Genomic DNA, 14405 nt, shown 5'->3' with positions numbered 1-14405 from the left:
CTCTTTTCAGTATCAGGACCAAAGGTCCCCCCAGCATTAGATGAATATACAGGTATTGGACCCTCCCTCTGGAGAGCATTTGTTCACTTGTAATGGCTGTTTTGATCTCGATGCCACAAAAGAAGGCTTAGGGATCTGGTAGAGACTAAAGAGGGACGCCCATTCTAATAGAAGTGATCTGATTTGTATTTTATTTTAAATTATCTTTCAATGTTTATATGTGGATTAGTCTTTAGTTTGAACTATGAGCATCTACACACCATATGAAAACACCCATAGGCTTTCCTTCCATCCCCAATGGGTACATTAGGCACTCATTAAATGTTTGTTGCATGAATGAATGAAAACTAATGATTCATTGGATATTAAACTTTGGGGAGTGTTTCCAACATAAATGATCATTAGTGATACAAGATTTAAGTCCAAAACTGGAAAAGACATTACAAGTTGCAAACAAATGTTTTTTTGGTTTTTGTTGTGGTTTTGGCCAGAAACTAGATTGGGGATATTGTTAACACCAGGCATATAGTCCTTAGTGTTGGCTCAGATATTAGCATTTGTAGCTAATAACTAATATAGCTATAACATGAATTGGAAATTGCATTATGATCATTAGGCGTGCTAGGCTATTCATCCTTCAGTTATATCATTGAATGTGGCAAATTCTTGAGAGCAAAATAGGTAAAATACCTGAGTGGTATGAAAACCTATTTCCTGTTTGACATTTAAGTATCTTATAATACATTTTTTTTCTGTATTTGTGGGAAACTTTGTAATATAAGTGTTCCATAAAATTTAAGACATTTAAATAGGAAGCTGTTATTTGGCTGTTTACCAATACCATCTGATTAGCTGTGTTTTTTGTTTGACTGAGCAGCTGGCAATTAATGAATTGATAGGAAATGGTCACAAGGCAGTGGTATTAGCATGTGAACATCTGGTATTAAAATTAGTCAACACAGAGAGGGGTTTTGTGATAATTCAAATTCACTGAAAAATCACTAGTTGAGTCTTATTCTAAAAGCTCTATGGAAAAACAAAGCTATTACTATCTTTTGGAAAATGGGATGAAGATGCCTTGAGTGGGAATTAAGGTTCATTTGTGTTTGTATGTGTTGTGTGTATGTGTGTGTGTGTGTGTGTGTGTGTTTGGGTGGGTGGCAGAGGTCCAAGCTCACAACATAATTTGGAAGCCATGCATTTTCCCACCGAACTATCCATTCTCCCACTTAAGGGCATTTACATGCTATGAGCAGATATTATGGCTGATTCCCTTAAGCTATCAGCCTCTTCCAAAACAAGTTGATCACATTGAAGAGGTGAGAGGGTTCTTTGTCCAAGTATCACATAGATCACACATCGGGTGTGCCTATGATTTTGGACTCTTTCATGGTTACATGTTTCAGCTGCATCCCCAATCTCCCTGTTTTTCCTAAATTCACAAAAACTCTACCACATCCATCTGTGTTAAATTAAATACAATTGTGAATTGGTGATTGTGGAACACAGACATTCTTAAAGTGATTCTGAAAGATCCATAAAGTGTCAAGCTTGCAATAGTATTCAGAGATAATGAATTTGAACATCAAATTCTTCCACAGGATTAGTAGTAAGCTAAGTTAGCAGCAACAATGAACAAACTTTTTATTTTCCTGTCCCTGATTTTATTATTAAAGTCTGTCAAGTTACAATCTGTTCTGTTTCTGTGGAACTCTGGTGACAGTACAGAAGGAGCACATCAATTAAATATGAAATATCAAGACAAATGCATGAATAAAATATCTAGCATTCAGATAAACTTCCAAAAGCCACTCCTCAGCAGCAAAATGTCATTAAATCCTTTAGGAACTCATTAATAGATTAACATTTGGAGGAGTAATTACAGTGAGAGTTGAATTCCAATTAAATAAAAATAAAAAGACAAATTGTATATTACATAATCCCACTGACTGCTTGATTAGAATCAGTAGAATAAAATATCAGAGGCAACAATTTAACATTGAGATGGTTGTTATTAAAGGGCAACTACACACATACACATACATATAACCACGTTTGACATGCATGTATGAGTACTTCATAAGTTCTGTGTTTACTACCATACATTGAGATGAAATACAGCATCTCCATGAAAATGGGCAGAATTGATACTTTGGTGCCAATAAACTAAATCCTAAACCGAATTGACTGTGTTAAATCCTGTAAAAACTAAATTTTCTAAGCATTGACCCTGCTCTTTATTAAAGTTCAAATGTATTTTCAAATTACTTAATATGATGAACGTCTCCTGTGACTATTTGTGATATATCTCTCCCCCCAAAATGAAATCGTCTGATAGAAGAGAGAATAGTATGCACTAATTAATAACATTTTCTCTAACGTCTTTTTCTTTTTAGGCATGAGCCTTGAACTATCTTCATATTCTATGTTAGAATCTTAGTTATTATTGCAGATAATTTTACTAATTGCAGGGGATAATGGGGATTTGATTGGGTAAGTGTGTATCAGTTTTGCAAATCTCTCTTCTCTGCTGCTTTGGCTGCCTTGAAAAGACTTCTGCAGTGTTTCAGAAGAGCTACAGCTGTTTTTGATGGCGCGAGAATGAAATACATGAAGAGTAACAGGGTTGTAAAAGTCATAAATGCCAAATAAAATGAAGTCATCAATGAGTAAAAATGATTGGGGTTTTAGATTTGCAATTTTCCTTTTTAAATACCCTTATTGATTTGTTGCAAATACTGTTAACCCTCTATTTGGCAAATGGTGAGGACATTATCACTTGTGTTCTCATTTGTAATAAAACAGATTAACTTGCTGTGAAATTTTAACTAGGCTGAGACACAACAGTAGCCACCTAATGAACCGAAGCACATTGCAGTTAAATAGCTAAATAGATGCATACTGATTACAGGGCTGAAAAATGGATCTGTTTACTTGCAGTGAAATTGTTCATAGAGCTATTCATTATTTTAGGAGAAATTAAACATCCGCAGTTCCACACAGATATATTTTTGAAAACTCACCTAATTCTTAATCAATATAAGGCTTTAGTCTCATTTAGTATAGTTTACGTGGTGAAAAAAGTCTGACTCTGCGATGCCTTAGGAAAACAATAACAATGAACTGAATCTTGATTGAATTCGGAAGGTGCAGGCTACAAAATCTTAAAGCAGAAATATTACTTCATCCAAAATGTTAGTCACCGCAAATCACGTTCCCAAAGTTAGTTTATTGTTTCACCTAATATGCTGCTGAAAATGTCAAAGAAGTTTGAGTAAATTATTTGAGCTCATATTATTTGATCATATGCTAATTTTAAATATTTGGGGAAATTCCTCCTTATAGTATTTTTTCCTTTTACTTATAGCATTTTTCTATTTGTGTAAATGTTATTACATTTTTAAAAAATTCAGAGTAAGCTTCCATTTTTTATTAGGTAGAGTGGTCAAGAGCAAGTGTCACTGCCAGCTGGATTCTCTTGCTTTTCCAAACCATCAACTTTATGAATCACTCAAAAATTTTCCATTTTTATTATGAGAGCATATATTGCTGTGTGTATGACTCCTATTTGCCACTGCACAGTGATTTTGTTTGTTCAGTTCTGTGTTTGCTCAGTAACTGCTCTACTTTGTACCTGTCCATTAATTCGGAGGTCCATTAGAGAGAAATGTAGTTCATTGAGTTACATGTTTTTTCCACAAATTTCCAATGTCAAAATTCAAAGACAAATACTGAATGTTCTACAATTTATGCACATATTTTGGCATAGAATCATTGAGACTACACAGCACTGAAAGGCAAAAAAATAATTTTGACCTCATATGTGAAATTCCTTGCATTATTGTGTGTATGTGTGTGTGTTTGCACACATACTATTTAGAGATTATATTTTTAATCATGACAGTTTAGTTTGAGTTTCACAACTGATGAATTACTAGTCTTTTCAAAAAGTAAAATGATGTGATATAAGGGTTATATATATCTTGCTGTTCACCCCCAGACCATCCCTCCAAAATGCAAATATAATTATTTGGAAAAAAAACTTGATTGTCTTCTGCTTTGCTTATATGTTTCTTTTGATTTTTCCCCGTATACATAGTGTTACCCTGTATACACAGTGTTATTTATCTGTATACTAAATATAAATGAGATGTATATTTCTCTGACTTAAAACATTGTTTTTGAGGTATAACAACAGTTGCAGAGCCTTTAAAATGTAGGATACATTTTCCCAATTATCAGTATTTAATTAGCTAATATACCCAAAGTCCACTATTCACTTCACTAAAATTATCAAATGTTAATTAAATGCTAAATGATAGTGTAAAATGCCACTTAAAAAATGAATATACCATTGGTGACTGTATTAGTTTTTTATTGCGGCTGTAACAGATTACAACAAATTTAGTGGCTTGAAAGAATGCAAATTTGTCATCTTACAGTTCTGTAGGTCAGATGTCTGACACAGCTATCCCTGAACTAAAATCAAGGTGTTGGCAGGGCTGCATTTCTTTCTTTAGCTTCCAGGGAAGAATTTATCTCCTTGCCTTCTCCATCTTCTAGAGGCCACCCACGTTTCTTGGCTTATGGTTCCTTTCCTCCATCTTCAAAGCCAGCAATGTTACATCTCTCTGATCATTCTTCCATAATCGTATCTCCCACTGACCTTCCTTTTCTGCCTCCAAGATAATCCAGTGTAATTTCTCTATCTCAAGATTCTCAATCACATCTGAAAAGTCCCTTTCATCATGCAAGGTAATATGTTCACAGGTTCTGGCTATTAGAATGTGAGGTGGGCATCTTTGGGGGGCCATTATTCTGCCTGCTACAATGACAGACATCCGAAAATGTTAACTTCTACGAATGAAGTAGTAACTTCTAACTCTCATGCTATTACTTTTGCATTAAAGACAGCTTTTTTAAGGGATTTATAAATTTGGGGCCTCTCATGCAAAATCAATGTGAAAATGTACAAGCACATATTTGATGAACTAATTCTTAATGTTGTGATGATTAGAATACTGATGTTGTAATTACAGATAATTAGACAGAACATTTAATTTTAAGAAATTTATTATGGATGAATGAAATACTTTCTAGAACAAACATTCACTGTCCCAGCATGTCTATCACCCCATCACATTTATTGCAAAAAGGCATAAACATCACAATTTGGTTCTTTTATTGATCAAATTAACTGAATGATTGCCATATTTGTTCATCAGTTTGTGATACATAAACATAGCCAATAACTTCAGAGTTTTATACCAATATTCATAATCACAAAAGTCTTGAGAACCATAACAGTTATATAAAAGAAATATTTTATTTATTTATTTATTTTTTTGCAGGGGAAGATTCTCCCTAAGCTAACATCTACTGCCAATCTCCCTCCTTTCTCCACTCCAAAGCCCCAGCACATAGTTGTGTATAGTTGTAAATTCTTCTGGTTCTTCTATGTGAACTACTGCCACAACATGGCTACTGACAGACAGGTGGTGTGGTTCTGTGCCTGGGAACTGAACCCGGGCCGCCGAAGCAGAGCATGCCAAACTTTAACCTCTAGGCCATCAGGGCTGGCTTGAAATATTTTATTATTAAATATAATAGCCCTGCCAACACCTCTATTTTATTCAAATTCATTGTTTAAACTATAAAAAATATAAAGCTATAAAAATCTAAACAATACTAAGGAATTGATGTTGATAATTCAGTTTAGAAAACCCATCACTGTGTCCTGTGACTATCAACCTTTTGTTGGCAGAATTCAACATGAATTCACAGATGCCTTATTTCCATAATTTTTGTCTCTGTAGAAAGACTCAACATGTACCAGGTGCCACGATTTGTAAATTTTATTCCAAGGTTCCCAAATGTTTACCTTTGGGAGATCTCCTTACTCAGAGAGTAGGATCACCAACCAGGTCTTGGCATGAACTTTATATCAATTTAGAAGTTTACAATAACAGTTACCTTTACTACACACCTATATTCACAATCCTTTGTGAATTTTGTAGGGAAGGAAATGGAAACTACCTTTTCTTGAGCCTCTACCATGTATCTGGCATGGCACTGAGCCCTTTCTCCTTCCATTCTTAGTTAACCCTCACCATATTCCATTAATTTCTCAAGAACAAAAAATACGCTTTTGTCTAAAGGTATGTGTTTAAGACCAGGTATTGTGGATGTGTACACTTTCAGGACAAGTGAGAGGTCGACATTTCAAATGTTACGAACTCAACCAAAGTGAAAAACTTGGTGCACAGATGGCATTTCCTTTTGTCTTTCATTTTGTGTCAGGAACGGATCCCAGAGAGTCCTTCTCCTGCTCCCTCTCTGGAAGAGAGTCACCGCCCAGGGAGCCAGACCTCCTCCCACCCCAGCAGCAGTGTGTCCAGCTCTCCCTCTCAGATGGACCACCATTCGGAGAGAATGGGTGAGTATCTCGCCTGAAAGAAGGAACTGGAAGATATTCTTTCAGGAAGTTCCTCATTAGGCAATAGAGAGGGGAGAAAGAAGCTGGGGGGACAGATGCCTTCTTAATATAAATAGCTTTTTGAAGTGGTCGTTTTTTATTGCTGAAGCAATATGAACGGCATAATGTAACAAAGTGTTACAAGTTTATTCTCTGGAAGGGCCTTCATTTACTGTATCACTGGATCTCATGGGAACAATATGATGGGATTTTTGTAGAGTATATGTTAGCTCAATATGTTGGTATTAAACACCTGGTGTGATAGAATACACTTGTCACTTTCACAGCATCCTTCGAATAATGGAAGCTAAAATATCCTTTAGGAAATTGATAATTTGAGTGATTAAAAAGTGAATCAATATACGATTTGCTACAATCTCAACAATTTAGATCACATTTAACATGCTTTTCCCTATTTTTTTTATTGTCTCTGAAATCTTATACTGTAGACACTATTCAAGAAATACTATAATGTTGTTGTCAATGATGTGGCATATTGGAGACTTGAATCTAGCCATAGTTGTGGCAATGATCAGCTATGAGATCTTGGGTATGTCACTTAACCACCGTGAGTTTCTTTATATAATTTATGGAAATAATTACTGCCCTGCCCAAAGCACTGGATTTTTGTGAGGTCAAATGAAATAATATGTAGAAAAACACTTTAGAAGTTTCAAGTGCTAAGGAAATTTGAGGGGTAAACTATTTTTCCTTGGGTTGCTTTACGTTGATTGCTTATCATCTCCTGCTGTCTGATCCTACGCAGGTATACAGACATTACCAAGTGCATTCAGCTGTAACAAATTCTTATTTCGTATGTAATAATTATGAACCAAGTGAGCTGGGTAAAATCTTCGTTAATCTTCTGTACCTACACAATCCAATTTCCTAAGTATTCATTTCTTTTATGTAAAATGTTTTCTGCTCTTTTTTCAGCCTTAGTATAGAGATATTCTTTATATGAAGTCTAAATTTTTACACTTCATAATAGTGATTGCTTCAAGTCTCTCCAAAATAATGCTTTTGTAGGGGACGAGAGGAATTAGGGAAAGTGTTAGGTTCTGGATTTGTGCCAGGGAAAGATGAGGGTGATTTCTCCCTTTTGGAAATTCATCCAAGTCTCACTTAGCCTGTCGATATTGTATACTGTTTGTGGCTCTTTATCTTCATGGTGAGCTCAGTGGGTCTCACATCTGGCTCCCTATTATAATCACCTGTGGAGCGTTTACAACTCTAGATGCCTAGGCCACACGCTCAGAGTCTGATATACCTGCTCTGGAATAGAGCCTGGCAGCAGCGTTTTGTTTTGCATTTCAATATCTCCTCAGGAGATACTAATATGCAGCCAGAGTTAAGGACCACTGAGCTAGAACTTGAGGCTGATGGCCTTAAGGGAGTAAGTTTAACTCCTGGAAGAGGTGACAGAGGTCTTCTAGCTTTACTCTGTTTGGTGGGCACAAACTACCTGGTTGTTATAACACATTGTGTGCAAGTGATTCAAAGGAGTCTGAGCAAGACAAGCGGATATAGCTGGATGACCATTAATGAATCAAGAAACCAAAACACACATTCTTCTGTCAGGATAATCTTTGTATTGATGAGAGAGAAGGGGGAGAGAGATTTATTGGGTGCTGGCTAAAAGTAGAGCACATAGGGAAGTATACTCTGTGGTAGATATATCGTAAGAGGTTAGTATCTTACACCTAGAAGTAAAATGAGGTATTTCCAAAGCAATATAATATTTTTAAAAAATCTTGACAACATAAAATATTTCTAATTCCACTGGCAGTAATTAGGCTCTCTATGCACATTCCACAGTTGTCCAAGCATGATAGTGAGATTGTCTATAAATGAAGAAAAGTTTGATGATTTTTGGTTTAAAGTAACCATATTTTATTTATAAAGCTATATAATGTTTTAAAAAAACATAACTAAAGAGAATTAAATGATAAACTATGAAAATTGGCATGATTTCCCTCTTTTAATATAAATGTTTTGTGAGGAGGATGCACTTAAAATAATTACCAGAAATTTATATTTTGTCTATAAATTTTGCCATATATATTTGCAAAAACTCTATAAAATGAATTAAACGCATAATTATTTTAAAATCATGAAATTAAGTGGTAAATTTTTAGAAGCATTTTGGGAAATATATTGTTAATTATGGAGGTAAATAGCTAATTTGCCTATGACTTTTAAAATAGGAAATATTTAAATGTTTTAAAGGAAATATGTTGGTGTTATATATGTACTGTATATTAATTATACTTTAAAAAATCACATGATTAAGCAGCTTATTGACTTTTACATTATATGATCAACAGACCAACAAAAATCTTTCCACTGTTTCAGAAGTAGAAATGTATAAAATTCATGTTAGCTGTCATTAGATTAAAATAGTTATTTATTAATGCTTTTCTGCCTTTCTTTTGAGTGCTTTGCAAGAAAATTACTCAGTTATATCTCTTATTTATAGTTATGATGCCCAACAATAGAGAGGAACTTATTGTTGATCAGGATAATGGACCAACCATCAAAAAACTCCAAAGGGATAATAAAGGTAAAATGATTTTTGCTTATTTGATGTACATAAAAAGATCAAATACTAACTCAGTTAACTTCCCAGTGCTGTATATGGCATACACATTTCCCTAAGTCAGAACAGATCTATACTGGCTTTGGATAAATTCTTTTAATGGTAAAAAAAAATATTTACCTGAAGCTTATTTATTTGATGTTATAAATTACATATCAGCCCGAAGTTTGTCTGTGCCTGTGGTTGGAAACTTCACCCTAAGCCTTTTTATTACACTTAATCAGAGACATCTGTCTTTTTATTATAAATACACTTTGTTATCACTGTTTAAAAGACACCATTTGATGGTTGTGTTTGAAAAACTGAGTTGCTCTCATGAAGGAGAGATGTTCCCCTCAACCCTCAAAAGCAATTTTAAAAATATATGCCAATTTGGGCATTTCAAATGAAAGCTTGGCAAGTTAGTACAATCAAATATTTATCTGGAATGTTGATAGATATGACGCCAATCTGGCTTTTGATCCACTGAGGTACATGTATCACCTTTGCACAGTATCCAGTTTTTTCTTAGGCTATCTGTTTAAAGAAGGTAGGAGAGTATGACTTTCAAAGTCATGCTATCTTGATATAAAAGCTGAGTACTACTTTGTTTAAAAGGCTAAAAAGGTAAGAGAAAATGGCTATATATCAGCATATGTTACAGGCTATGCATTATGGCTGTCGTCACGAATTAGTAACTCTAAGCTAAAGAACACAAACAAACATATAATTTATCAGATCATCAGATAGTCTGCTTTTACTTCACTATAGGGTGAATTTTTCTGTCTTTACTACAGATGCCCATAATATACAGAAGAAAGACTCCATGGGCTGAAGAATTAATGGAGAAATTTTTATTTCTTCTCTAGACTGAACTTGCTTCCTAATTACCTAGATGAACATTTTAGTTAGAATTTGGAATAATGTATGATTTTAATTTCATTGATCCATGGTTGGTTTCCCTGCCACATGTTTATTCTTTTCTCATCCAAACACTGAAAGGCTATACCCTCTGAGGCTCCAAGATGTAAATGATTGATTTCAGAACAGTTGTCAGAATGGAAGAAGCCAGGTTCAGTATATTAAACCACCCAAACTCTTACACAGGTAATGAAATTCTAGTTAAAGATGAAATTTCATTCATAACCCAGCAACAATTTATTCCTGAGCCCTCTTTCCCACCAAGTCATGACTATTTGAAGGACAGCTTGGTAGTAAAGAAGCTTTTCTATGAAAATCTCAAGCTGTACATGATACATATGATTCCATTGGAACTGCAAACCCAATAAGTCAAAATGGCATTTAGGACTGGGCTGTGTGCTACATTGCTCAAGTACACACTGCTATGTCTTATGAAAAATCAGCTGGAGCGCTAGTACAGATGTACAGTAACTGATTTTCATAAAATACACAGTGGTATGTACTGTCATTTCTGAATCTCTTGCTGTGGAATGGCACAGTTTTACTCGTTTCAATCAAATAGATTGGTCACACATCCTGATGAGGATATTAATAGACAGGAGTGGCATATTAAACTGCAAACCAGTTATAGTGGAAAGCTTTCTTTTAAATGAGATTTTCTATGTCAAGTTCTACCAGTTATATTTGTGATATTAAGATAAAATATATTTTCCTTAAATAGATTTTAGTTATTAAAAGGGAATGCAGTTAAAGGAGGAATTTCAACATTTATTAAGTATGACAAGTAAGCAGTTTATACAACTGTGGCAAACATATGTTTTCACATCTGTTTTGAGTAATATCATCATGATTTTAAAAATGATTTATAGCTCTAGAAATTATAAAATGCCAGCTTTGCTATTATGTGAAAATTTTCAGGAAATCAAGAAATATCATCAAAGTATGCTTCATGTAGTCCACCTCTTCTTGCACCTTGTGAAATTAGGTGACAGTGCAATTTGTTGTTAGTGCCGTGGAGTCCATTCCGACTCCTAGCAACGCTGTGTACAGCAGAGCAGAACCCTGCCTGGTCTTTTCACGCCATCCTCTCACCTTCTGGCACTATATCAGACAATGCTTCACGCTATTCGTAGTGTTTTTATGGCCAATTTTTTTCCTCCTCTGTCTTAACCTGAAAAAAAACTCTGCTGAATCCTGTCCACCATGGGTGACCCTGCTGGTATTTGAAATACCTGTGGCATAGCTTTCAGCATCACAACAACACACAGCCTCCACAGTATGGCAACCAACAGACAGGTGATATGGTTCCCTGACCAGGAAATGAACCTGTACCATGGCAGTGAGAGGGCCGAATCTTAACCAATAGACCACCAGGGCTGGCTAGTTAGTGAAATACATGTCTCAAGTAGTAATTTGCATTTTGTCTTGAATTTTCATATGCAGACATTTAAAAGTCTGTATGAGCTGGGCCTTCCTGGCAGTGATGTCCATTTAGTCCATCCAAAATGACTTACCAAAATTACTATTTTAGTTTTAATTCAAGTATTTTGACTAAACTGACTGGTCAGTCAAGTGAAACCTTTGATTTTATTTTTCCACAGACTTTGTTAAATAAATTGACCAAATCAATTGCATGTTATGACATTGGTTACATAGTGTTTAACAGTCGGTTTGGGATTCTTTCGAGCAGAGCAATTGGCACTATTCACCCTAGTTTACCCATGTGAAAGGAAAGGCAAAAAGACCCTCTTCCCTTGGCAGTCACTGGTCTAAACCACTAGCAGGAATAGGGGCATTTTGATACTTTGCATTTTGTATTGAATCTATTTTTGAAAACCTTATATGTGCAGAAAGCACTAATGATCAAATCTGGAATGCTATAGAAACAATGGAACAATAAATTTATCGTCTAGCCCAAGACTTGAGTCCACTGAACTATTATATTTTAAATCAGTCCACAGGCTACAGATGAGAAGCTAATAGTTTTAGTATCCTTTCATCATAAGAATCTAAAGCATATCTTATCTAGAATAAAAGTATTATGTTTATTTGTATTCAAACAGGCTAATTTCAGTTTAGAGGAGGGTTTGGGCTGTATATTGACATTATAATAATGTAAATATTCTCTATTCAATCAGATGCTTCTCTTTCTTTATCTATTCCTGAGACAATCTTAGATACTACACTAAATCTTCCAGACCTACTGGCACTATTCAGGTGTTTGGAAATGATTACTGACCCTGGTTAAAAATGAAAAATATATCTTCTGAATATTATATTTTTTGAATGAGAAAGACTAATGTATTGGGCCAACTAAAATACAAATATCATTAAAAATAGACTTTATGATGAAGTTAAAATACATAAAAGAAAGCGAACGATACAATTTTATGCTGTTCAGTGATTCTAAATAGAAATGAAACAAGGAACATATGTTACTGAAAATTTTCTTTGAGTTATCTTCATTTTTAAAACTTTTTATCTAGAAATAATCGTAGATTCACAATAAATTGCAAAAGGAATACAGAGAGATCCTGTGTACCCTTCAACTAGTTTCATCCAATGGCAATATCTTATATAATTATAATATTACATGAAAATCAGAAAATTTACATTGGTGCGTCCACAGACCTTATTCAGATTTCACCAGTTTTGCATGCATTCATTGGTGTGTTTGTCTGTGTTGTATCTTTCTCTGGAATTTTATTAAATGTGTAGATTTGTTTAACCACTTCCACAATCAAGATATAGGACTGTTCCTTCACCACAGGGTGTCTCTCCTGCTATTCCTTTATTGTCTCCCTCCTGCCATGATCCCTAACCCCTGAGAACCACTAATCTGTTCTCTGTCTCTATTATTCCATCATCCTAAGAATGTTCTAAAAGTGGAATCATAGAATATGTGACTTTTTGAGGTTGGCATTGTTTTCACTCAGCATAATTCCCGTGATAGTCATCCAAATTGTTACATATGTCAATAGTTTTTTCCTTTTTATTGCTAAGTAGTATTCCATGGTATGTGTGTACCATAGTTTGTGTAACCATTCATCCATTGTAGGACATCTCATTGTTTACAGCTTTTATCTATTATCAATAAAGCTTCTATGAACATTTATGTACAGGTTTTTATGTAGATATAACTTTTCATTTTCCTGGGAAATTTGCCAAGAGTGCAATTGCTGGATCATATGGTAAGTGTATGTTTAGTTTTATAACAAACTGCCAAACTATGTCCCAGAGTGGCTGGACCATTTTTATACTCCTACCAGCAATATATGAGTGGTCCAGGTTCTTCACATCCTTGCCAGTATTTTGTATTGTTCTTTTTTTTTTTTTTTTTTTTTAATTTAGCTGTTCTCATAGATGTGTGTAGTGGTATCTCATTGTGGTTGTAATTTGAATTTCACTAATGGCTAGTGATATTGAACCCCCTTGTCTGTACATCCTCTTTGGTGAAATGTCTCTTCATGTCTTTTCCCCATTTTCTAATTGGTTTGCTTGTTTTCATATTGTTGAATTTTAGAGAACTTTATTTTGGTTACAAGTCCTTTGTCAAATAGGTGGTTTGCAAGTACTTTCCCCACTCTGTAGCTTTTTTTATGTCCTCTTAAAAGAGTCTTATGCAGAATAAAACTTTTTAAGTTTGATGAAGTCCAATTTGTCATTTTCTTCTTTTATGATGCTTTTGGTGTCAAGTCTAAAACCTCTTTGCCTAGCCCTAGTCCTGAAGATTTTCTCCTATAAGTTTTATAGTTTTACCTTTTACATTTGTGATCATGCTCTCAGGTCAATTTTCTTTTTTTTTTTTTCCTCTCCTGCACCATTTGTTGTAAAGGCTATTCTTCCTCCATTGAATTGCTTTTGCAGTTTTGTCAAAAATCAGTGATCTGTACTTGTTCAAGACTATTTCTGGGTTCTTTATGCAGTTTTATGCGTCTATGTATCTATCCTTCCGCCAGTACCACAGTCTTAGTTATTGAAGCTCCATAGTAAGATCTAATAACAGGTAGAATTATGCCTCCTACTTAATCCTTCTTTTTCAAGATTGTCATGGCTATTCTAGAGCCTGTGGCCTTTCCATTTACTTTCCATATATTTCCATATTAAAGCTGGTCTATGTCCATAACGTCTTTGTTGGAATTTTGTTAGGAATTGCATTAAACTTATAGATTTATTTGGGGATAATTGACATCTTTACTGTCTTGAGTCTTCCAATCCATGAACACAGTGTGTCCTTCCATTTATTTACATTTTCTTTGATTTATTTCATCAGCAAATTTAGCTTTTGGCATACAAGTCCTGTGTAAGATTTGTCAGATTTATACCTAAGTATTTCATTGTCTGAACAATTATAAATTGTTTTGTATTTTCAAAGTCAGTCTTCTCATTACCTCTTTATTAATATATAGAAATACTGTTCATTTTTATGTG

The 14405-nt window shown here is 34.5% G+C and overlaps 1 protein-coding gene across 5 annotated transcripts in view; it reads left to right on the top strand.

Moving 5' to 3' along the window:
• The window catches only part of DACH2 (dachshund family transcription factor 2), a 470115-nt gene that overhangs the window by 386246 nt on the left and 69464 nt on the right, over positions 1-14405 (top strand). For all 5 annotated transcript variants that reach the window (XM_046672635.1, XM_046672634.1, XM_046672632.1 and 2 more), the window contains 2 exons: positions 6301-6436; positions 8955-9038. In XM_046672635.1, the coding sequence (XP_046528591.1) occupies positions 6301-6436; positions 8955-9038 (220 nt within the window). The remainder of the gene's footprint in view (positions 1-6300; positions 6437-8954; positions 9039-14405) is intronic.

The sequence above is a fragment of the Equus quagga genome, chromosome 10, assembly GCF_021613505.1.
Source record: "Equus quagga isolate Etosha38 chromosome 10, UCLA_HA_Equagga_1.0, whole genome shotgun sequence".
NCBI lineage: Eukaryota > Metazoa > Chordata > Mammalia > Perissodactyla > Equidae > Equus > Equus quagga.
This window is presented reverse-complemented; position numbering and strand designations above follow the sequence as displayed.